General features: G+C 38.2%; 2 protein-coding genes across 9 annotated transcripts in view; both read right to left on the reverse strand.

Annotated features, from left to right (window-relative positions):
- Nucleotides 1–24,459, reverse strand: part of WDR89 (WD repeat domain 89) — a 432,803-nt gene that overhangs the window by 212,898 nt on the left and 195,446 nt on the right. The window lies entirely within an intron of this gene.
- PPP2R5E (protein phosphatase 2 regulatory subunit B'epsilon) overlaps nucleotides 8,999–24,459 on the reverse strand; it is a 146,890-nt gene continuing 131,429 nt past the window's right edge. For 4 of the 8 annotated variants that reach the window (XM_005605224.4, XM_070249680.1, XM_070249681.1 and 1 more), the window contains 3 exons: nucleotides 20,868–20,995; nucleotides 18,711–18,797; nucleotides 8,999–13,766 (listed from right to left, as the gene is read on the reverse strand). In XM_005605224.4, the coding sequence (XP_005605281.1) occupies nucleotides 13,667–13,766; nucleotides 18,711–18,797; nucleotides 20,868–20,995 (315 nt within the window). In that variant the 3' untranslated portion in view covers nucleotides 8,999–13,666. Of the gene's footprint in view, nucleotides 13,767–18,695; nucleotides 18,798–20,867; nucleotides 20,996–24,459 lie in introns of all 8 variants that reach the window. The other 4 variants (XM_001498781.6, XM_005605223.4, XM_014735630.3 and 1 more) reach the window with 1 other exon arrangement.

The raw sequence follows: 24,459 nt of genomic DNA on the forward strand, positions 1-24,459 counted from the left end.
ATGTGGGATGCCATACAGCGTGGCAGGTCCATGAAGGTTTATTTCTGGGCTCTGGTTTGGTTCACAGGATCCAAACCTGTGAACCCTGGGCCGCCAAAGTGGAGAGTGCGAACTTAACCACCACCCCACCAGACCAGTGCCTCCATTTATCCATGTCTTCTTTAATTTCTTTCAGCAGCGTTTTTTAGTTTTCATTGAATAAGTCTTTCACCTCCTTCCTCAATTAATTCCTAAGGATTTTATTCTTTTTGATGCCATTGGTATATGAAATTGTTTTTGTAATTTCCTTTCAGATTGTTCATTATGAATAGAAATGCAACTGATTTGGTGTTGACTTTGTATTCTGATACTTTGCTGAATTGATTTATTAGTTATAACAGCTTTTTTTGTGGAATCTTTAGGATTTTCTGCTTATAAAATCATATCTGCAAACAGATAATTTTACTTCTTCCTTTTCAGTTTAGCTGCCTTTTATTTCTTTTTATTGCCTAATTTCTCTGGCTAGAACTTCCAGTACTCTGATGAATATAATTAATGAAAGTGGGCATCCTTGCCTTGTTCATGATCTTAGAGGAAAAGCTTTCAGTCTTTCACCACTGAACATGATGTTCGTTGTGGATTTTTCATATATGATGTATTATATTGAGGTAGTTTCCTTTTATTTCTAATTCATTCAGTGTTTTCATCATAAAAGCACTTGAATTTTGTCAAGCGCTTTTTCTGCATTAATTGAGATGACTGTGTGGGTTTTTTCCCTTCATTTTGTTGATGTGGCATATTACATTGACTGCTTTTGTATGTTGAACCATTCCTGCATTCTAGGACTAAATCCCACTTGATCACGGTGTATAATTCTTTTAATATGCTGCTGAATTCTGTTTGCTTGTATTTTGTTGAGGATTTTTTGCATTAATATTCATAAAGTATATTGGTCTACAGTTTTCTTTCTTGTAATATCTTTGTCTGGCTTTGGTATCAGGGCTATGCTGGCCTGATAGGATGATTTCTTCAATTTTTTGGAAACATTTGAGAAGGATTGGTATTAATTTTTCTTTAAATGTTTCATAGAATTCACCAGTGAAGCCATCAGGACAGGGACTTTTCCTTGTTGGGAGATTTTTTATTTCTGATTCAATCTCTTTACCAGTTATAGGTCTATTCAGAGTTTCTATTTCTTTGTGATTTAGTCTTGGTAAATTTTGTGTTTCTAGGAACTTGTGAATTTTATCTGGGTTATCCAATTTTTTGACATACAGTTGTTCATAGTACTCTCTTATAATCCTTTTTATTTCTGTAGAATTGGTAGTAATATCCTCACTTTCACTTCTGATTGTAGTAATTGAGTCTTCTTTTTCCCTTAGTTCATCTGGCTAAAGGTTTGTTAATTTTGTTGAAGTTTTTGAAGAACCAACTTCTGATTTCACTGATTTTCTCTGTTGTTTTTCTATTCTCTATTTCACTTATCTCTGCTCTAATCTTTATTATTTCCTTCCTTCTGTAGCTTTGGATTCTGTTTGTTCTTTTTCTAGTTCCTTATTGTAAAGTTAGGTTACTGACTTGAGATTTTTCTTGTTTTTCTTATTTTTTTTATTTTTTTTAAAGATTTTATTTTTTCCTTTTTCTCCCCAAAGCCCCCCAGTAAATAGTTGTATATTTCTCGTTGTGGGTTCTTCCAGTTGTGGTATGTGGGACGCTGCCTCAGCGTGGTCTGACGAGCAGTGCCATGTCCGCGCCCAGGATTCGAACCAACGAAACACTGGGACGCCTGCAGCGGAGCGCGCGAACTTAACCACTCGGCCACGGGGCCAGCCCCAGATTTTTCTTGTTTTTTAATGTCAGTGCTTATAGCTATAAATTTTCCCCTTAGCACTGCTTTTGCTGTGTCCCTTAAGTTTGGGTATGTTGTGTTTTTGTTTTCATGCATCTCTAAGTATTTTCTAATTTTCCTTATGATTTCTTCTTTGATCTATTTGTTGTTTAAAAGTATATTGTTTAATTCCAACAATTTTGTGAATTTTCCAGTTTTACTCTTGTTATTTATTTCTAACTTCATCCCTGTGTGGTCAGAGAGGTTGCTTTGTGTGATATCTATTTTTTAATCTATTGAGACAATTTGTGGCCTAACATATGGTCCATCCTGGAAAATGTCCCATGTGCCCTTGAGAGGAATGTGTATACTCTTGTTGTTGGGCAGAATGTTATGTGCTTGTCTGTTAGATGGATTTATTAAGTCCTCCATTTCCTCACTCATCTCCTGTCTGGTTGCTCTGCCCATTATTGTGAGTGGAGTATTGAAGTCTCCAACAAGTATCTTAGAATTGTCTATTTCTGCCTTCAATTCTGTCAGTTTTTGCTCCATATATTTTGAGGGTCTGTCATTAGGTGCAGATATGTTTATAATTGTTATATCTTCTTGCTGTATTGAGCCTTTTATTAATATATAATACCCTTCTTTGTCTCTTGTAAACTTTTTTTAATTTAAAGTCTATTTTGTCTGATGTTAGGGTAGCCACTCCTGCTCTCCCTATTTGCATGGAATATCTTTTTCCATCCTTTCCCTTTTAAACTGTTTGTGTCTTTGGATCTCAAGTGAGTCTCTTGCAGATAGCATATAATTGGGTCATGTGTTTTCATCCATTCTGACAATTTCTGTCTTTTGATTGGAGAATTCAATCCATTTACATTTAAAGTAATTACTGATAAGGAGGGACTTACTTCTGTCATTATTCTATTTGTTTTCTAAATGCCCTATAGTTATTTTGTCCCTCATTTCCTGCATTATTGTCTTCTTTTGTGTTTAGCTGATTTTTATAATGAAATGTTTACATTCTTTTCTCATTTTCTTTTTGTGTATATTCTATAGCTATTTTCTTTGTGGTTACCATGGGGTTTATACTTAAAATCCTAAAGTTATAACACTCTAATCTGAAATTATACCAGCTTAACTTCAATAACATACAAAAACTCTGCTCCTTTACAGCTCTCTCCTCACCCCTTTTGGTTGCTAACATCACAAAATTACATCTTTATACTGTGTGCCCCAAACCATAAACTAATAATTCTTTTAAATGCATTAGTCTCCTAAGTTATGTAGGAAAACAAGATTTGGAGTTACAAACCAAAGTTACAGTAATACTGGATTTTACACTGGGTTTTTTTTTCCTTTAAATGTATTAATCTCTTAAATCATGTAGAAAACAAAGTACAGTTACAAGGCATTGATACAATAATACTAGCTTTTATAATTGCCATGTATTTATCTTTATTGAGATCTTTATTTCCCTATATAGCTTTGAGCTACTGTCTAGCGATCTTTCATGTCACCTTGCAAGACTTCCTTTAGCATTTCTTGGAGGGGAAGTCTAGTGGTCGCAAACTCCCTCAGCTTTTGTGTATCTGGGAATGTCTTAATTTCTCTCTCACTTTTGAAGAACAGTTCTGCCAGATATAGAATTCTTGGTTGATGGGTTTTTCTTTTAGCATTTTGAATATATTGGTCCACTGTTTTCCAGCCTCCAAAGTTTCTGATGAGAAATCCACTGATAACCATATTGAGGATGATTTGTATGTGATGATTCACTTCTCTTTTGCTGCTTTCAAGATTCCCTCTTTGTCTTAGACTTTTTATGGTTTGATTATGTCTCTCAATGTGAATTCCTTTGCATTCATCTAACTTCGAGTTTGTTGAGCTTCTTGGATATTTATATTCATATCTTTCAACAAATTTGGGAAGTTTTCAGCCACTATTTCTTCAAATATTCTCTCTTCCCCTTTCTCTCTCTTCTCTTTCTGGCACACCCGTGACGCATATGTTGGTCCACTTGGTGATCGCCCATAGTTCCCTTAGGTTCTGCTCACTTTTCTTCAATCTTTTTTCTTTCTATTCCTCAGCCTCAATAATTTCTGTTGTCTTATCTTCAAGTTCACTGTTTCTTTTGCCTACTCAAATCTATCTTTGAATCACTCTAGTCAACTTATTATTTCTGTTCAACAAAAATCAACAGAAACTGTCGATTTATTATTTTCTTTTGAATGGGCTATACTTTTCTTTCTTTGTATGCTTTGTGATTTTTTGTTGAACAGGGACACTTGAATCTAATAATATGGCAACTCTGGAAATCAAATTCTCCTTCTCCAGGGTTTGTCATTTTTGCTTTCCTGATTGTTGAAGGCAGTCTCTGTGCCAAGGATCAGCCTGACTTGCAAACTTAATGTCTTCTTAGGTCTTTTCTGAGCCTTTCCCTGGACATTAGTGGTCACTTTCTAATTTCCCCATATATGCAGTGGTTTTTTTAATGTCCTAGCCTCTAATGCCAGGCTCCTGAAAGGGGAAAAAGCAAAACATGAAAGGGGTATAAATTGGGTCCCAGCCTTTTAAATCCCCTGGAAGTCACTTCAGCCAGAGGGAAAGGGACTTGCAACATTTGGGAGAGGTGCAACAATGGCTGCCCACCTCCTTGTCTGCACCTCTGTGATCAGAAGCTGCAATCAGAGTACAGGTCCTCAAAATTTGGAGGACAGGGTCCCTTTTCCCACACTAGCTCCCAAATATTATGTGCAAGCTGCTCCAGGAACATGCACACAGCTGCCTGACATGTGCCTGGGGGTGGAGGGTGGGTAACTGCTATTGTGCTAAGAGCTCAAACTGACAAAATTAACCATAATTTACCCTCCAAACCTTTCCCTGGAATTTGCAAGCCTTCAATAGACTTCAGAGTTCCAAAATAGTTACATCAGACAGATTTTGCCAATACAATTGTTGTCTATGTGGGGAGACAGATTCCTGGTGCTTCCTACTCTTCCATCTTCCCAGAATCCTAGTGTCTTATAAAACTAATGTCCACTGTCATCTGACCCTGAAATTCCACCTTAGATATTTCTGCAAGAAAACTGAAAACATATGCCCACAAAAAGACTTGTACAAGAATCTTCATAGCAGCTTCATTCACAGAAACCAAAAATTACAAACAGCCCATGTGTTCATCAACAGGAGACGAGATAAGCAAACTGCGGTATATTCATATAATGGAATGCTGCTTACTCAGCAACAAAAAGAAATGAAGAACTGATACATGCGTCAACATGGATCAATCCCAAAAACCTCATAATGTGTGAAAGAAGCCTTACACAAAAGGGTACATGCCACATAATTCCACTTATATGATATTCTGAACACGCACAACTAATCAACAGTGAGAAAAATTCAGAAAAGTTGCTCCCTCAGGTCAGGGAAGGTTAAAGATTAACTGAGAAGGTGCTTAAGAAACTTTCTGGGATGATGGTAATGTTCTATATCTTGATAAGAATTTGGATTATACAGGCGTATGGATTTGTCCAAACTCGTTTCATTGTATGTAAACTTTACCCCAAAAGAAGACAACTGTAAACAAACATTGATTTCTGGTTGATATACATGATGAAGTATTTAGGATAATTACTTATGCCTGTAATTTACCTTGAAATGCATTTTTAAATTTTTTTCCTTTTTCTCCCCAAAGCCCCACGGTACATAGTTGTATATTCTTAGTTGTGGGTCCTTGTAGTTGTGGCATGTGGGATGCCGCCTCAGCGTGGCCTGATGAGTGGTGCCATGTCCGAGCCCAGGATTTGAACTGGCGAAACCCTGGGCCGCCACAGCAGAGTGCGAGAACTTAACCACTCGGCCACCGGGCCGGCCCCTGAAATGTTTTTAAAATAAAATGGATTAATGGGTAGAGGGATGGATAAACAGATACAAATGTGATAAATGCAAATATGGTAAAATGCTAATGGTGAATACATGATGTTCACTGTAATATTCTTTCACCTATGGCTCTATGGTTGAAATTCTTCAGAATAAAGTGTTGGGGGGGGGGAAGGCAGAACAGTATGTAATCCCATCAGTATGAAATCCTTTTATAGATTTTAACAAATATATATATGTAGAGACATACATTAACATTTTTCTTGAAGGCTACAAAAAAGAACTTTAAAACAAAATATGGTAAACCCACAAAATAGAGTATTGCTCTGTAATAAAAGAAATGAACTACTGATACACACTACAACATGGATGAACCTTGAAAACATTATGCCAAGTTGAAGCCAGTCACAAACAACCATGTATTGTATGACTCCACTTATATGAAAAGCCCAGAACAGGGAAAACTCTTGAGACAGTAGATTAGTAGTTGCCTGGGGTTAGGGGGTCCAGGGAGGAGGAATGAGGAATGACTACTAATGAGTTTGAGGGTTTTTCTCAGAGTGATAAAAAGTGTTCTAAAATTACACAGTAGTAATGATTTCTAAATGTGAATATAATAAAAAATACTGAATTGTTTAAATAGGTGAGTTTTATGGTATATGAACTACATATCTCAATAAAGTTGGGTTTTTCAACAACAACAAAAAAGAACAAAAAAGAATTCCAGTAGTGTTTACCTTCGGGGAGAATTTAAGGATTTAGAGAAGGAAAGAGATTTGTATTTTATGCCTTTAGATAATGTTTGAATTATTTTCCATGAGAATATCGTCTCTTTTTTTTAATATAATCTTAAGAGAATACAATTGATAGTGCACCAGAAAATAAGGAGTGGGATGCAGGGCCCTGTAAGGTGTTAACCAAGATTAGAAGGGACCTCTTCCCAGCGTGTTGGAGAAAAGCCTGTGAGGACAGGTGCTAAGACAGCTAAATTTATGAGTCAGAGGAGAAAGCTGAAAGAGTTTGTAGCTGATGCTCTAATTTTCTGCTCAAGTTAAACTGGGATGTGGTTGGGATGAAGGACTTGAAGAGCATGATAGAGAAGTTTGGGGTAGCTCCTAGGAGAATAAATAGGCTGGTGAGTGGGAATGCAAGGATGAATGAAATAAGGTTCTTTCTTGAAAGAAGGGAGAAATTTCAGTCTAAGTTACGGGGCACAAAATTTGATGTGTACTCTCAGAAGCAGTCATCCTACTGTAGAGTGATCACTGTTCAAAGTTGGAGTCAGAATCTTGCTTCAATCCTTGGTAGTTGTGTGACCTCAGGAAGATTACTTAACGTCTCTGAGCCTCGATTGTCTTATCCTTATCCATAAATGGGGATAATAACAAATAATAATAATAATAATGCTTGTGAAAACTTAATGATGATCTAAAATTCTTAGCGCAAGGCATAGAGTACTTGATAAATGATAATTATAATTATTCATTCATATTTAAGTCACTACCATAAGTAATAGCTAATAAAATAAGCATTTATTGGAGGTAATAATTAATACTAATTGCAGGTTACCATGTGCCAGTTTTTGTGCTAATTGCTTTACATATATTATCTAATGTAACAGAACAACACTATAAAATAAGTACCATTTTACTTGATTTTACCAATGAAACTGAGGCTTAGATCAAGAAATTTTCCCAAAGTCACACAGCTGACGAATAGCAGAACCCAAACGATCCCAAGGGTCTCTGATTTCTAAGTCCACAGCTTCACCTTGGGGGACTCTGGCCAGACAGAGACATCTTGCCTGAAGTGCTTTTGGTGAGGACAAAGGGGGCCATGGCTGATATCCATCGCGGTTCTGAGGCCTCATGTCATCTCACAGCAGCAAAGTTTGACTCAAAATTGTATGATCAATTCTAACCACGATTTCAAAAGAGGTGAACTAAATTAGAGATTGAAGAGACAGAAAATCTCAACATCAGGGAATGGGCAAGACTACAGACAGAGCCAATCAACAAACACTGGTCCAGTCAACGGACGAACACATGTCTTACGCTGGACTTTTAAGTATGAGGAGCAGCATGGGAATCATCCAACTTTTTTTTTTTTTCAATCTTCCTTTTCAGGAATAAACTACACAATGAACATGTATCATCATCAGAAAAAAAATCAAATTTTAATTCCCCTTAGCTATCCCATACTTTAGTCCCAGTTAAAAAAAAAAAAATCTAATATGAATTAGATCTAATAGAAACCACCAGGATGCACCATTATATAAAAACCTGGGAAACAGGAATTGGGCTGTACATTTACTTTGTCTCCATTAATATGAATATTTATTTACGAGCAGGAGGCAATGTTATACAAAGGATTAGATACTCAGTTGAAATCAACTTTTACATTTCTTTGAACCCTAAAATTTTTTGTTACAAGTTTCTTCTCCCTGTAACTTACGAAGAGGGTGATCCTCAGACGTTCCGAATGGTTACGCTTTGAAACTCAGAAATGCTGAATTTACAAGGATTTTTCTCTCCCCAGCCCAGCTTAACTGAACATGAAACATTACTGGTTAACTCTACATGGTTCCAAATCTGATGTGATTTAGCCGAGACACCCAAATGCTTTACAAAGAAAGTATCTCATGTTTGATTAAAGACGACACTCTCTCCTCATGTCACGGGGAGGTCTACGTTCCCTCCACCTGATTCTGAGCAGGCCCTGTGACCACTTGACCAACAAAATATAACTTAAGTGATGCCATGACAGTCTCTGGGCCCAGGCCTCAAAGAATTGGCAGTTGCCACTTGCTGTCTCTTAGAGCAATCATTCTTAGAATCCAGTTGTCATGCTGTGCGGAAGCCCCGTAAGGAAGCCCTATTAAGGAGGCCCATGTCACGAAGAACTGAGGCCTCCGGCTGAACCCCAAGCAACAGCGAGCACCAACTTGCCAGCCATGTGAATGAGCCATTTTGGAAATGGGTTCTCCTGCCTCGCCTGATAAACCCGAGTGGACACTCAAGGAGCAGAGACAAGACGTTCTTGCCAAGTCCTGCACAAACTATAAATTTGTGAACAAAATAAATTACTGGGTTATGCTAGTAAGTTTTGGAGTGGTTTATTACACAGAATAGACACTGGACCACTCCCCAACATTAAAAACCCCTAATCATATGCTGATTTTCTCAAGATGAAGGCCGGAACATAACAGCCCCATTGCCTCACAGCTAAGTTGATCTAATCTGTTATTTGTATGGTTCAAAAAGGCCATTAAGGTCAGAAAGAAACAAACAAAACAAACACAGCCAGGCACCTGAAAACTCTTCATTGCTTCTTTATTAGGATGCGCCCACAGTACAGAGCCTCTCACACATCTGTGAAAGGGGAAGGTTACATTTCTCTTTGGGAGCACCATCATTTTTGTTTCTGTTACCACTCTGATGAAAGTAAATCATTTTCAAAGAAAGACATTTTAAATTCCAAGTGTTTAAGACTCAGCTTGCATTTTGTTGTGTTTGAAAAGGAAGTAGCATATTTTAGCCAGAGCTGGAAGATTGTTTTGTGGCATTTTAACTTTGATGTGGATCAGAAGTCTTCGATGTCTGGTTGAACCAGTTTATAATTTTCATATGCAACTTTTCATATCAAAAATGTTTCATTTTTACCTCTACCCACAAACAGATGCTGTTTAAAAAAAAACACACACACACAGCTAAATTTAAAACCCATCATGAACCACAGCATTTCTAACAGGGAAAATGAACTTTTGCTGCCCTCTCCTGCTAAAACAACGAAATACTAAAATACCAAAAGATTCATGAAGCTAAAGCGAAATCCTCAAACCAAAGCAATGGACATGTCATTCTCATTATACCTCAATCAAAAATCAGACGACAACCAGAAAATGTATGGGTAATATTTATATTTGAAAGTTCCCCATTGATACATGAGGTTTGGATTACAACTTATTTACAGTAAGTGATTTCAAAAAAAGCAAAGAAAGAGAAGGGAACGAAGGGAGGAAAGAAGGAAGGAAGGAAGGGAGGGAGGAAGGAGGGAAAGGAGGCAGGAAAGAAGGCAGGGAGGAAGGACAGGAGGGAGGGAGGAAGGAAGGGAGGAGAAGAAGGGAAGAGGGGAAGGAGGGAAAGAGGGAGGGAAGAAAAGGAAACCTATATTCATAGACATCATAATATGGGATGTTTATTTCCAAGAGATACTACTGCTGCTATCGTGCACAAGAAGCAGCACAAATTAACATTCCACTAGATCAAAACTTGCTCAACTTTCTCTCAAGATGCACAATCCTTTTAGCTTTTCAAAATTAAATACTGAGAAATATAAAATGCATGGCCGATATACCTACTACAAAACTCCTTTGTGGCTCATTCCTTAACTCCACTCAGAGAAGCAGCTGAGCCAGAATATAAAAATAAAAATATTGATGTGCAAATAAAACATCACTGATCATGTCTTTTTGCTATAGATGACTGTCACTTTGTGATAACATTGGTAATAGCATCAAAAGAGAGAATCTCTTCATTTCCTGGGCCAGGTCAGTGCATCCAATTAAAGGGAAAAAACAAAACAGGAGGAAAAAAAAAAAACCCCAAAAAACTCTGAACACTTAAAAATGCCAATAACATCCATACATCTTCCCTTCCCCACCCCCCGACCCCCACAAAAAAATACAAAAGCTTTTAAAGCTCTAAATATACTTTTTTTTTCTTTCCATAGTGTGATTGAGCCTGCGGCTATACGTTGAAGTATAGCAGGTGCAATTACAAGCAAATCCTGGCTCTGCACCCTGGACTGTCCCACGCACAGAAGGAGGTACGAAATAAATTAAACCCTTCCATTTAGGCAAGCAAGCCCAAGATGAAGGAGAATAACCCTGCTTGTGAGTATCCAACGGCATCGAGGGTATTATTTATTTCTCACTTTTTTTATTTTTTATTTTTATTTTATAAAAAACAGTCAGATGTGAGGGAGAGCAAAATATAATAAAATTTAAGAGGACAAAAACTAGACACTGAAGGAAAACAACTGGGGACACTTGCACAATGAGAAAAGGAATGCATGCTTGATTCAAAGGATGAGATGGGTCATTTCACTCACATGGTTGTTCAGGCCCACAGCCTAAGGCCTCGCATCATCCTAAACCACAGGGTTTTTGTTTGTTTTTTCTTCCAAAGACACTCTGAATCCTACCCCTGAAACCAATATGGTAGGGATAAGGTTGGAGTGATCATCACTCACTAACTACAATATTTGCTATTTAAAAAATATATTTATATATAGTTCTGGAAATTATGAAGCAAACAAAATATAACACAAAGATGCTTTTGTCACAATTAACTCAAGTTGCAGCAACAGCAGAAACGTGGGACAGGACAGAGAGGGCTGCTGCAAATGCAGCAAGTACGTCCTTAAATATGTCACATAGTGCGACAGTCAGATCACCTCAGTTACTCTGCGTCACCGGACACAACATGACAAATGTCACATTGTCACTTTCAGTTAAAAAAGAAAAGACAGTGTTTCTTCTCAGAAGTTGCCCTATGCATTTTAGACATATAGCTGTAATCGCCTCTTTAAATATGTCTAAAATTTGGCTTTATTCTTCTCGATTTGGAATGATCAACATACAAAATTGACATGAAGGATATCTGTGTAGTTCTCACCTAACTCTGAGGATAGGGTAAGATGCAAGAAGGGATCCTGGTCTTTCTCATTTCAAGTGACTGCATTTCATTCTGATTTTATAAACCTATGATTTAAATGTTCTCTAACTAAAGAGATGAATTAATGGCAAACAACAGATTATATTGTCAAAAACAAATGTAATACAGAGTCAAAACTAACAGGCTAAAATCAAAAGGGCTAGAGGAAATGATTTGTTACGAATTTATTTTTTGTCTGTGGTACTTGAACTTGCACCTTTGCTCCAGCACTTTCAAAGTAAGTTCTCTCATCTGTGGCAGCCTCTGCCAACCTTACATGGAATTCTCATTATTGTTCTTTTTTAAAAAAATCTATTAATTCCATTAAACCATGTTGTGTTTGGCGTTGCATATGACTCTTTTACTGCTGTTTCTTTCTCAGAATTAACAATGCCAAATTTTTCTTTTGTTTTACAAAGTTATTGAGATGACAATATCCATAATTAGCTGGCTTTACACACAAACTGTGACCTGATAATCCTGAAACACTTGATAGGGGAGAAAGGTCCGCGGGTTTTTTTTTCCTTTTTCTTGGAAACAATAAAGCTGCATATTCTACTTTCTATTTAAACGGAAGGAAGAAAATATACAAGCCATATTGATATATTATTTCTATTAAGAGCAACAACAGTTCTTATGTTCATGTTGGCTACTATCACAATTCAACACATGAACACAGAATCAGCTCTCTACCACGAATACTGCTGGAAGTGATGGTTTAGGATTATCAACTCACTGCTGCCATGTCCATAACGAGCAAAAGCATCCTGGAAACAAATCCCAAAACATACATCTTTCAGTACATAATAATGCAACCGCATTAGGTAAGTACACACTGTACACAAGATTGATCAGCATTTTATCTCCCCAAGATGTAACACTCCACCTTTAAATACAAAGCAGAGCGCCAATACAATATATCTATAATACAGCCCTAGATTTTGTTTTGTTTGTTTTTTGTGTTTTTCTTAAACAATTTGGTCACAATGCACCTTTGATACAAAAGCATTTTTAAACTTTATTATTAATACTCAGGACATTAGGAATTTCCAGATTTTTTTCAGTAGCATTTGTAGAACCACTTTTGGTAACAAATACAGTAGTTAGGAATACGCATCCAATTCAGAATGCATAATGCTTATCCTGAATCCTTTCTGGCTAAAAACAGGGCTGGCGCTGGGACGAGATATAGAACGAGAATCTACAAAAAACACTGTAACAGGTTTGTTTTTTCCCAGAGGCTACATCCTCTTTTGCTGGAATACTTTATAAATACGTATTAAAAAGTAAGGCAACAACTCCAAACAGTCCAAGCTGTTTGCTCAACTCTATTCCCAATCAGATCCAAAATCCTGGCTGTCAATTTCATGGTTGTAGTGTTTAGTGTTTCTCTCTCTTATTTCAAAATGGTCCAAAAGGATGTTTTCTGACATTTCTAAAACATCTCTGGTACGTGTGTTCAATGATGTACGCTACTAATACTGGTCAGGTACTGAAGCCTAAGATGTCCCAGTGCCTGTTTTCAAAGGATTCAAGACATTGATTTGGATTCACCATAAACTGATAAATGAATCCAACATTCCCTTCCCTACTATGTTTATCACCTCATCTCTTTTACTCCTAATTTTAAAACTAAAGGAGTACCAGGACTACCTGGTTACTGGAGAGATGTTCACTCCAGCCAACAAAACTTCTTATCAGGGACCTTTATAATTCATGGCCCCATTCCATGTGGACATTCAACTCATGAAGATGTGCAAAAGGAAAAGATGTCAAATTACAGTCAAGTTATCCAGAGGAGGATGTTATACACACTTATGAGGAAATGACAGTCTTTTTTTCTTCCTTTACTATAAATACATTTAACAGCTTAGCAGAAAGACAAGCTAAATTTAAGATTGTTCACATTTGAAAATTGTTTCATACTCTCTGCTAGTGATAAATAAGGAACTCTCAATAATGGAATTTTAACATAGCAACTTCATCAACAGATCTTTGAAGACTGCTTTCTTTTTTTTTTTTAAAGAGGGTTAGAACAATGATTACGTTTGCAAAGTTCTGAGAAGTTCATCTACTGTCCAAACTTTGGATTGAAGTCCTTATTCTTTTTCCTTTACTTAGAGACAGGTATATACAGTGCTGTTGTAATAATGAAACAAACGTGAAATCTACTGTAAAGTTGCACAATACAGAAAACTGTTGCTCCATCTCCTACTACATAAATGCGTGACTCCACAGGTTAGTAACGTTGTCGTCATTATTTCTGTTAAGTTGGAATTATCCCATCAGGTCTAAGACCTCTCTTTAACTCCAGATCCTCCAGTTTTTTCCACAACTCTTCACGCTCCTTTTCTTTCTTTTTCTCACTGGGGAAAAAATAGAATACAAGGTAAACAACTGAGAAGGTTTAAAGATATTATCCAACAATAATTGCCCCTTTGACATACTTTTCCCCAGGTAGGTTTTGAAAAGTTTGGCATTAAGCTTATGGGTGTTTTTCTTTTTTGGTTTTTCTCTCTCTTGCTCCTTTTTTTTATTGACATATATAGACATAAACGTAGTATTAATGAACAGAGTAGGAGATGACAAGAATATTGTAAGATTTCACATTAACATTCCTTTATACTTAGCTTAATAAAGAAAACTAACTTCAAAATTACTGAGAAACAAAAATGGGGATCCTTTCCTCGTGTCTGTTATCCTAAAACCAATGGCACACTAGTAATTTTTACTGGGAGTCTAGTTAAAATCTAATTTCCTCTTTGTCTCCAAATAGTTTCTCAAAGAGGTGCCAGAGATGACACTGATACGGAGAATGTCGTAAGTAAAGAAAATATATTTCCTCTTCATTATTATACATTTTTCCTAAATTATGTACACGGTATATGTAAACTCTTTAGCAGAATCTAATCTCAATATCAATCTGACTAGTGATTTCCAGACTTACAGATTTCCCTCTTTGGTAAAATTTTCCAAAAAACTAGATACCCAAAACAGGGTCAACAAATTTTATTTTGCCAAGGACATTTTTATATCACCATATTTTTATAAAATAAAGGATGTTAATTTTAACATCAACCAAGTATGAAATACATAATCCAAGAATACATGACAATACTGTAAATTAAACAAATTCACAGTGAAAATAATTCACAGCACTGCCCCTAGTTTCCTCATGTTGTGATGAACCAGTAAACTGCAGACCCTGATGACATTTGGGAATCCATAAATTCAGATAATTCCTGAAAACAGGGGCTCTGCCATCTCAGGCGTGGGGGACATGGTCCCTGAGCTACTTACCTAGTAAGGACTGAACTTCAGTTACAGTACATTTACTCGGGGAAATCCACACAGGTTAGGTGAAATCTGTATATAATTCCAGTGTCTCATTTTTTTAATGTCATCATCAATTTTTTTTGTTATACCGATATCTATAGCACCAGAAATTAATCTCCATCCCTCCCCAAAAATCTAAGTAATTTTATATTCTCATTCCATTAGAACCTTGAGGGAACAATTATATAATATGGTAATGAATATTATCATTTCATAATTAATATTTTGGTAATTTAAGCCTTGTTTATACTATAACTACTTTTAGCTATCTCAAATACAATCTGTACAAAATGAATTTCAGTGGGCACAACAGTTTTTCAAACAATTACCTATTTGGTACTTTTGACCCGGAAAAATTACATTTACAGGGTAATAAGCGCAGATGAGATGAGATAATTCACCAATCATTATGGATTCCAGATTCTTAACTGTAAAGCAAGCTGTTTGGTAAATTATCACTTTGGCTTTCTCAATACAGTTTGGGGATAACATTAGGTCAAAATATATGTTATAACAGAACTTTGATTTGAGTACATTTAAAGAAATTCTATAGATCCTGCTCAGTTTCAGGGCACATGATCTTTTTATTTGGAGGAACAAGGTGGCAAGCAAGGGCTTAGAAACTTTCCTCAACTAACAGACAGCCCAAACACACGTTAGGCTCGTACTGCCCTTAACCTGCAGTTTAAATTAAGTGCTGACATCATTAAAACACTCATCAGCCTGTTACTGAACCGTTTCACTCACACCTTTGATGGCGGGTGTTCTGGCATTCAGTGCCAGGTCCCATGGGGCTTTGCTGCCAGATGAACTTTATGCTGAGTTATCATACATTTGTTATGCTGACAACTTTATCTTCAAAAATTCTAAATATTTCTGAAATAGTAACTGTCACCCCCATTCTTTCCCACTTTTCTCTCTCCCTGTGGGTGGGAATCTTAAAACTTAACCACATTGTCATGCTAAGGATACTGTCAAATTCTCTTCCAATTCCGATTTTACATGGCACTAATGTTGGCGTATGTATCTAACAGTGTCAGTTACTTATTCCACCCACCATTTTCAGATTTTAATACTGAAAAATGTGATCTGACCTGAAACAGTTACTAACTTCCTGCCATCCAGAAGTGAAACCCTCCATTCAGTTCTTCTCTGAGAGTACCAAATAAATCTCTTTATTTTCTTTTCCTATTTCCATATCTAAGGAGAAACCAATGTTTCCATCTATTCAGTACAACTTTCTATTGCTCATTTGACAAAACATTACCCTTGCTTTAAAAAAATCCTTGTCAGAGCCCAGCCCCGTGGCCGAGTGGTTAAAGTTCTGCACGCTCCACTTTGGTGGCCAGGTTTGTGGGTTCAGATCCCAGCCACGCTGTGGAGATGTCCCACATACAAAAAGATAGAGGAGGATTGGCACAAATGTTAGCTCAGGGCTAATATTCCTCAAGCAAAAAACAGAGCATTGGCAAAGAACGTTAGCTCAGGGCAAATCTTCCTCACAAGAAAAAAAGTCCTTCTCTCCTTAAGAAAGTCCACTCGCTATAAGTCACTTTAATATACCAGATCATCAGAATGAACTTCACAGTATCTATTCCTGGTCCCCTTGGCTAATTCCTATCTTTTTCAAGGGTTTGGTCTATTTAGTTTAAATAATAAATGATCAGAAAACAGTTTTATTATTGAAGTTCAATAAATATTAATTTAATTCAACCAATTTGAATATTTTAGAAATAAGGTCTTTCTGATACTCTTTTTTTTAGGAAGATTGGCCCTGAGCTAACATCTGTTGCCAATCTTCCTCTTTTTGCTTGAGGAACATTGTCCCTGAGCTAACATCTGTGCCAATCTTCCTCTATTTTGTATGTGGGATGTCACCACAGCACGGCTTAATGAGCAGTGTGTAGGTCCACACCCAGGATCCGAACCCGTGAACTCCAGGCTGCCGAAGCAAAGCACAAGAACTTAACGACTATGCCACTGGGCTGCCCCTAAGGTTTTTAATGCTCTTAATGGCATTTCACAGATTTAATCTTTATCCAACTGGGATAATAATAATGGGCTTTCAGTTGCTGTGAAAGGAAGGACATCACGTACAATGCACTCTTTAATGGTACGTCACAGTAAGAAAATGTGCCCTTTATCACTTTTACTTGCAAAAATAAAACTGTTAAAAGATTTTAATTTAAGTTTAGGACAAGGAGTGTTATTACAAATTTAATGATCTGCAACAACTGTAAATACAGTAAATTAAAAGTTCTTTAAATCGGATGGCCAGCCCTGTGGCTGAGTGGTTAAGTTCATGCGCTCTGCTTTGGCAGCCCAGGGTTTTGCCAGTTCAGATCCTGGGCATGGACCTGGCACTGCTCATCAAGCCATGCTGAGGCAGCATCCCACATGCCAAACTAGAAGGACCCACAACTAAAAGTATACAACTATGTACTGGGGGGCTTTGGGGAGAAAAATGAAAAATAAAATCTTTGAAAAACAAAGTTCTTTAAATTGGAAGTGTGGCCCAACATATTCCATAATTGATATTTATTCCAATATTGTATAAAAAGTCTCAGCCTCTTCTGTCTACAGTTAAACACTTAATATTCCCTAATTAAGTGGCTTTTCAATATACTACATCCTGGTAATTTAAAAAAATCATCGAGATGGTCCTTTGCCCCCTGCCACCAAACCTTTCCCCTCATTGCTTTTTATCAGTAAAATGCAAGTAGCATTCAAATTCAGGTAAAGCAAAGAAGCAGGGGAACCACAGATAGCCTTGCTCAGGAGGTTCAGCAAGGTCCTGGGTACGAATACTCACACACACCTCTGGGATCCTCTAAGGTCCATGGTTTTATAATATACAAAGCTGACATGTGCTTCTGGATGATCAAAGCCAAACCAGGGGCCCACCTACTAACAAGCTCTCTAGATTTTCCCCAATCTCTCTAAGTACATCAACGTCATGGTCTGAATGCTTGGGCCCCCCCAAACCTCCAAAGGTGACGGTATTAATTGTTGGGGTCTTTGTGAGATGATTAGTTCAAGAGGGAGGAGCCCTCATAAATGGGATTAGTGCTCCTATAAGAGATCTCGCAGAGATTCCTTGCTCCTTCCGCCATGCGAGGACACAGTGACAAGGCACCGGCTACGAAGCAGAAAGAGGGCCCTCATCCAACCATGCTGGCACCATGATCTGGGACTTCTTGCCTCCAGAACTGTGAGCAATAAATTCATGTTGCTATAAGCTACCCATGAAATACCCACATGTGGTATTTTCTTACAGCAGCCCAAACGGACTAAGACAACATCTTTTGGAAAGTTAGACACACTGAATGAGAAATAACAAAATTGAAGAATCACGTAAACGAAATCAAGAAAGGCTTTACTAAGCCATAAGCATTTACTGTAAAGAGTTCAACTGGCTTTTGCTCCCTTTTGGTCTTAAACATTTGAAGATTTGTATAATATTAGACTCTTCACCTCCATGTTCTTTTCACTGCCCTTTAAATCGTAATGAATTTGTTGGGTCCTAGAGCACAAAGTAAGTTCTGGGCCAAAGAGCTAAACCAAAATGGTGCCTCATCCCTCTTGCTGCTGGAGTGAAGAACAACATCAGCCCAATTCTAGCTCCGATAGGTTCAGAATGAGAGAGAATCCAGATGGCAAACTACTTGATGGTCCCCTCCAGTGGGCCTGAAATACCAGTTATGTGCCAGGCTCTTTACCCTGAGGCAGAAGAGAAACATCATTGAAGGGAAGGAGGAAAGCAGCCTTTCTCAAATGGCACTTTGTTACCCAGTGGCACACTAAGAAAGACACAGCTAATGAGCATGCAAAAATGAAGATATAAGGAAATAAAGTTATGCTGCTTATGATTTGGGACGCAATTAGACAACTTCAGCAAAGAGCAGGGAAAGAACTCAATAGTTTTATGCACAGCTGACAAAAAAGCTTTAAAAAGTTACCGCTGACGATCTGACTTGTATGTGGCTGTCAGCTCATCAAACATGGCGCTGTTCATTTCCATAAATGCCTTCAACACGTTGTACACTAATGCCACGATAGCCCTGGGAAGCAAGAGAAAAGGAAACATGGTGGTTAGTCTTAAAAAATGGGATGCTGCATGAAGAAAGCAAAAGCACAACCTTTGTCTGAATGAGCTCCTCATATTGCACAGTTGCCATCCCTTTCTTGTTGGAACAACTACAAATGACCTACAGTTCATTTCCACAGCAAGAAAGTTACACTCTTTACTGTTCAAGGCAAGATATCTTTCTGAGGGGTTGGCAGGATTAGAAAAATAAGAATCTAATTTCACCCTTTTAATTACTGGTACTCGGAATAGACTTGCCTGTGGACACTTGTCAACTTCATTTAATAAAAAGGCAGGTATAAATATAAAGCAACTTCACCCTGAAAAGGAGCACCTGTGGTAGGACTAACCTTAGAGACCTGAATTTGCATAGAATTTTATTTTTAAAATAATATGCATAATTCATCAAAATCAAAAGCGTTCCCAGGGAAACAAATAATGTAAATATATAATTCATATTCGAAGGTATGATACCAAACCCCTGTCAGTTGGGCAGCTTAATAAGAGTTATGGTTCTAGTTGTGATGTGCATTAGTCCATCCACTCCTGTTTAGTCCCCTTGCTGATCCAATACGTATGCCTGTAAGGTAACTGGCAAGCTGGTGATGGCCGCTATGAGCTGTGGAACACTAGACAGCTAAACAGCCAAAATGGCAGCCCATACTTATTAAGTGCAAGGGTAAGCTCTTGGCCAATGTGAGGAGTCTGCCATGATGAGCCTGATATCTTCAGACTAGAGTCTAAAGAGCATTGCCCTTTGCAAAAATATACATTACTTCCATTTTGCAACAAATGTGTTCCAAATACCACTGAAAAAGGCATTGATAAAAGTTAGGCCATATGTTAAATAAGTCATGGGTTTGATGTTTCCAAATCATTTAAAAGAAAGTGTACTAGCTGTGTGGCTTCTGCCCTGCGCACATTAAAAGGAGAACTCAAGCTCTCTTCTGCAGAGGGGAATGACCTCAAATATGATGGGCAGTGATGGAGAAAGGCCAAATACGGTGTACTGAGCAGATACAGACACTTGCTAGAACCAATCTCTAGGGCCTCAAGAAACCATCTACATGATGATACGTACTTGCTTACCAGCTCTTTAATTTTACAAGTTTTAGATATAAAATTTGGCAAATTTGAAAAATGAGAAATGTGGTATTTTACAGTTGTATGCAAAACTTTCAAACAAACATACTATGAAAATACTAAATTGCATCTACTAAATACTAATGCCACATTAAATTTTCTTTCTATTCCATAGAGAAATGCATAGAGCCATTCAAATACAGAATACTTTAACTTTCATAGGACTAGATGTTAAACTTCTCTTTGAAAATTTTAAACTTTTTTTTTTCCTAGAGAACACGTATAATGACTGAGCTGGTTTTTAGGAAACAAATCCTGCTAAAATGCAAATCAATTCAGACCTCTTCGCTCCTTACAGCTCTTCAGTGTTTCCCTTCCATCTACTTAGTGAAGACTCAGGTGGGCCACACACCGCTTTCTAACCTCATCTTCCAGGAACCTCCCCAAAGACTTGGTGCTTTAGTCCTCCCAAACCCACAGGTCTCAGAACTTACGGGTGCTTTTTACATTTTTGGGCCTTTTTATATGATGAATAGACTCACCATCTGAACGGTCTTCACCCATCCCATCCACCTGCCAAATCCCTTCAAGATTCAGTTTGAGCATCACCACCTCATCTATATCCAGAAACCCCTCCTCTCGTTCCAGAGCATCCCCAAAATGTCTGCCACATCACAGACAAGTCAGGACGCCCTTAAATCAACAGAAATTTTAACATAACAGCACTTAAAACACTGTCTTGTAAAACATCTGTTCACTTGTGGGTGTCCCCCATCAGTTGATGAATTTCTAAAAGGTAGGAATTTTTGTCTTTTCACATATCTGATTCCAGCACCAAGCAGAACATCTGGCACATAATAAGCATTGAAGACATTTTATTAAGCAAAAGAGAAGGTCAAAGGAAGAGAGGGAGAGAGGAAAGAAGGGAGGGAGGGATGGAGGAAAGAAACTGAAAACCTACGGATTCCAATGTTCTTTTGAAATCCTATAAAGACTGGAAAACATGATGGGAAGGATGACATTAGAGTTTTCTTCTATCAAACTCATGATGTATTCATTATTCCAATAATAGAGGGCCCTTTCTGCCACCTTTGAGAAAAGAAAAAGAAAATGTTAAGAGAGAGAAAAAGACAAAGATAAAACAAAATTATAATCTCTCCAAACAAAAGTATTTTAAGACCATTTTTATATCATTTAATCAAATGTAAAATTACACATTAATCACACTTTATACTTTTGTGGCTTAAAATCTTTCAGCAAGTTCCAAAATGGTTCATTAATTTGGGGAAGGAAAAGAAGTTTTCCTACCTATTTATTTATACTCTCCTTTAATACTGCCCATTTTATCTCACTCCATATTTTCCCTACACAGCTTGCCAAACTCCAAACACCTTTACCTACTTCTACATACCACACTGTTTTCCCACCACTTTAACCTCCTTCCTGGCTCACCTCTTTCATCTCACACTTCAGATCAACCACAGGACTCAGCACACAGCTGGCATGCGGTCAAGAGGTGCTGAGGAAAACCCAGTTGCCCATCAAAGCAGAGCAGTCACATTCACTAAGCAGCCCCTACGGCCGGGCACTGCGCCTACACTGAGAGAGAATGTACCATTCCCTCCACCATCCAAGGGGTAGGCATCACTGTGCTCGCCACATAGATGAGGACACTGAGGCTCTGAGAGAGACTGGTAACCTGGCCAAGGTCACAGTGCTAGCAGATGGTCAAAGCTGGGACTCGAGTCGACTGCCCAGACTCTTTCCAGACTTCATTTCTGGTCCCTTCCTTTGAACTGGGTAAACCAGGAGAAAGTCACTTGGTCTCTGGACTCAGGGACACTGGCTGTACATACATCTGCTGGCTATCTCAGATCCCTTTCTCTGACCACCATGCTATCAACTGACTCTATGAATTCAAAGGAAGGCCTCAAAAGAGTAATTTAAAATCTCTAAAAAGTAACCTAAAATAACAATTAAATTAAACCAACATCTCAAAAAAGTAATCTAAAATCTCTAAAATGGGTATATATATATATATAGATAGATAGATAGATAGATGGGGAAAGGGAAAAAGTGTGGCCTCTTTCATTCTTACAGATGAAAAAACTATGTTTTAACTTAATAAATTAAATTTACATTAAACTTAAACTTAATGATTTAATAAAATGGTACAAGATGTGCCCACCAATAGACTCTGAGACATTAGAACCTTTCATTTACATTATTCAACTTAGTTCAAAAAAATCCTGGGACTCGTGAGGCACTAGACCCTGAGAGTACAAAGAAAACAATGAATTATTATTCAGTGCGTCCTGTCTGCCAGCCACTGTGCTAAGTATTTCACATACATAGTGTCTCATTTAATCCTCACAACCAACCTACAGAGTAGGTACCATTATTTCTATTTTGCAAATGAGGAAACTGAGGCTCAGAGTAGATAAGCCATTGCCTCAGGGTGACAACCCTAGCAAGTGGCAGGCTCCACAGTCCTGCTCTTCACCTCTTTACTCTCTTACCCCCACTGAGACATTTCCATTCCATATCTGTTCTATCAGATAAATAATAAAGTGCGAGAGGAAAGAATAGGAAGAACAACCTGGATACCGTGGCGGGGAGGAAGAGTGGCAGGAATGTTACACAGGAGGTGGCATCTATGCTGGGCTCTGAAGGATGGAGGAAAGAAGGAAAGGGCATTCCAGGCTGAGGGAATTACAGAGAGGAGGGCAGAGGCACCAACATGGGCAGTGTGTCTAGAAACCATGGAGCGCATGGTGTGGCTGTGGCAGGGAGAGCACAAGGCAAGGAGAGGGAGGGAAGAAGGGGAGGAATGGGGATGAAGCTACTCTGAAACTTACAACTGAAAGGAGGAATCTTAGACCACAGGAGGATGCTAGCAAAGACGTAGGGACCTGGGCTTTTCCTACATCCAGTTATGAGTCTAATGTTGACCTGCTACTTAACGCTAACAAGTTTCCTAATCTCTGTGTCTATCTGTCAATACGTAAAATCACTTACAGAAACAAAGTCGGTATCCAGCAAAGCCCCTTAAAGAGGAAAGGCGTTGTTTATGCAGAGTAAAAATTAACGCGTCTGACACTAGGACAGAACCACTACTTTCCCAGGACTGACTGTCTTCCTGCACACATGGTGGCAGTGTCTCTAATTTGGAGCCTTCTGACCCTAGTGCCACACCTGGGCCAAGTAGTGAGAGGCATCTAGCTACAGAGGGGCATTCGATAAATGTTTGCTGAATGAACCAATGAACACTCACTGAATGAATAAAGAACCTCTGCACTCTTCCTTTCTTCTGTTCTTAGTTTTACTTCTGTCAAATAATTTTAAATTCTTTTTTCTTTCTGCTATGGACTGAATTGTGTTCTGCTCCGCCCCCGTTCCCAGCTAAATTAATATGAAGCTCTAACCCCCCATTATGAGTGTATTTGGAGATCAGAGGTATTTAAGGTTAAATGAGGTCATAAGGAAGGGGTCCTAATCCGATAGGCTTGGTGGCCTTATAAGAAGAGGAATGAGATCACTTTCTCTTTCCACACACACACCAAGCAAAGGCCACGTGAGGACAGTGAGAAGACGGCCACCTTGCTATCATCCTGACAGAAACTGAAAACTAAGGTAAACAATTGGGTGTTTGAGCACCACAGGCCATGTGTGGTATGTAAAACATCTACATAGTATCCTGCAACGGGTTTCTTTTTTTTAAATCTAGACATGTGTTACATCACCTGAATGTAATGATTCATGTTAAGGTTTCTACTCTTTTATTTTGGCTTTGTGGTATAATCACAGAACTGTCATAAGATCACTGACTTGACATACTAAGATGTCTTTAGGTGAAACATTAAAACAACAACAACAGCCAGTATCTCTAACTACGCGGCCTAACGACAGCTCAGGGAAAAGTCCACATCAAGTCCACCAGGTCAGCAGTGTGGTTCTGTGCTGCCAACCACGAGCTGAACGATCCCTTCAAATCGATGGGCAGTATAGAGTCACTTCTCTAGGTCTGTGGTCTGGACCTTTGGCGAAACAGCCAAAGGATAAAACCCAATGTGCTTTCACCCCAAATCACCCTCTTCCCTCCCATGTCGCTTCCACTTCACTGCAGCAATGGCCCCAGCTGAGAAAAGGCTGTCCAGGTTCGCTTCTCTGTGTTCTCCCGGAATGGCCACAAGGAGGCAGAGTGGTGCCACGGGAAGGTGACGGGCTTTCACAAGAAGCTACACCTACTACGTCTACTCCCTATTAACTTGGGATCTTGAGCAAATCATTCTCTGAGTCTTTTTTTTTTTATCTAGAAAATGGCCAAAAAAAAAAAGAAAAAGCCTCATAGGATAACCTGAAGTAGGAATGTATGCAAAGCATCTAGCACAGTATAGAACATGAATGTTTTCTTTCTCTCTGAAGCTTTACTTAGCATTTTCTCTCACACACTACATGAACTCCACCAGCCCACCTCTGATTCAGCTACATTACTTGAGACAAGCGAACCACTTTGAGCCTCTGTTCACATCTGTAAAAATCCTAACACTCTC

Source organism: Equus caballus, chromosome 24, assembly GCF_041296265.1.
Source record: "Equus caballus isolate H_3958 breed thoroughbred chromosome 24, TB-T2T, whole genome shotgun sequence".
In the NCBI taxonomy this organism is placed as follows: Eukaryota; Metazoa; Chordata; class Mammalia; order Perissodactyla; family Equidae; genus Equus; species Equus caballus.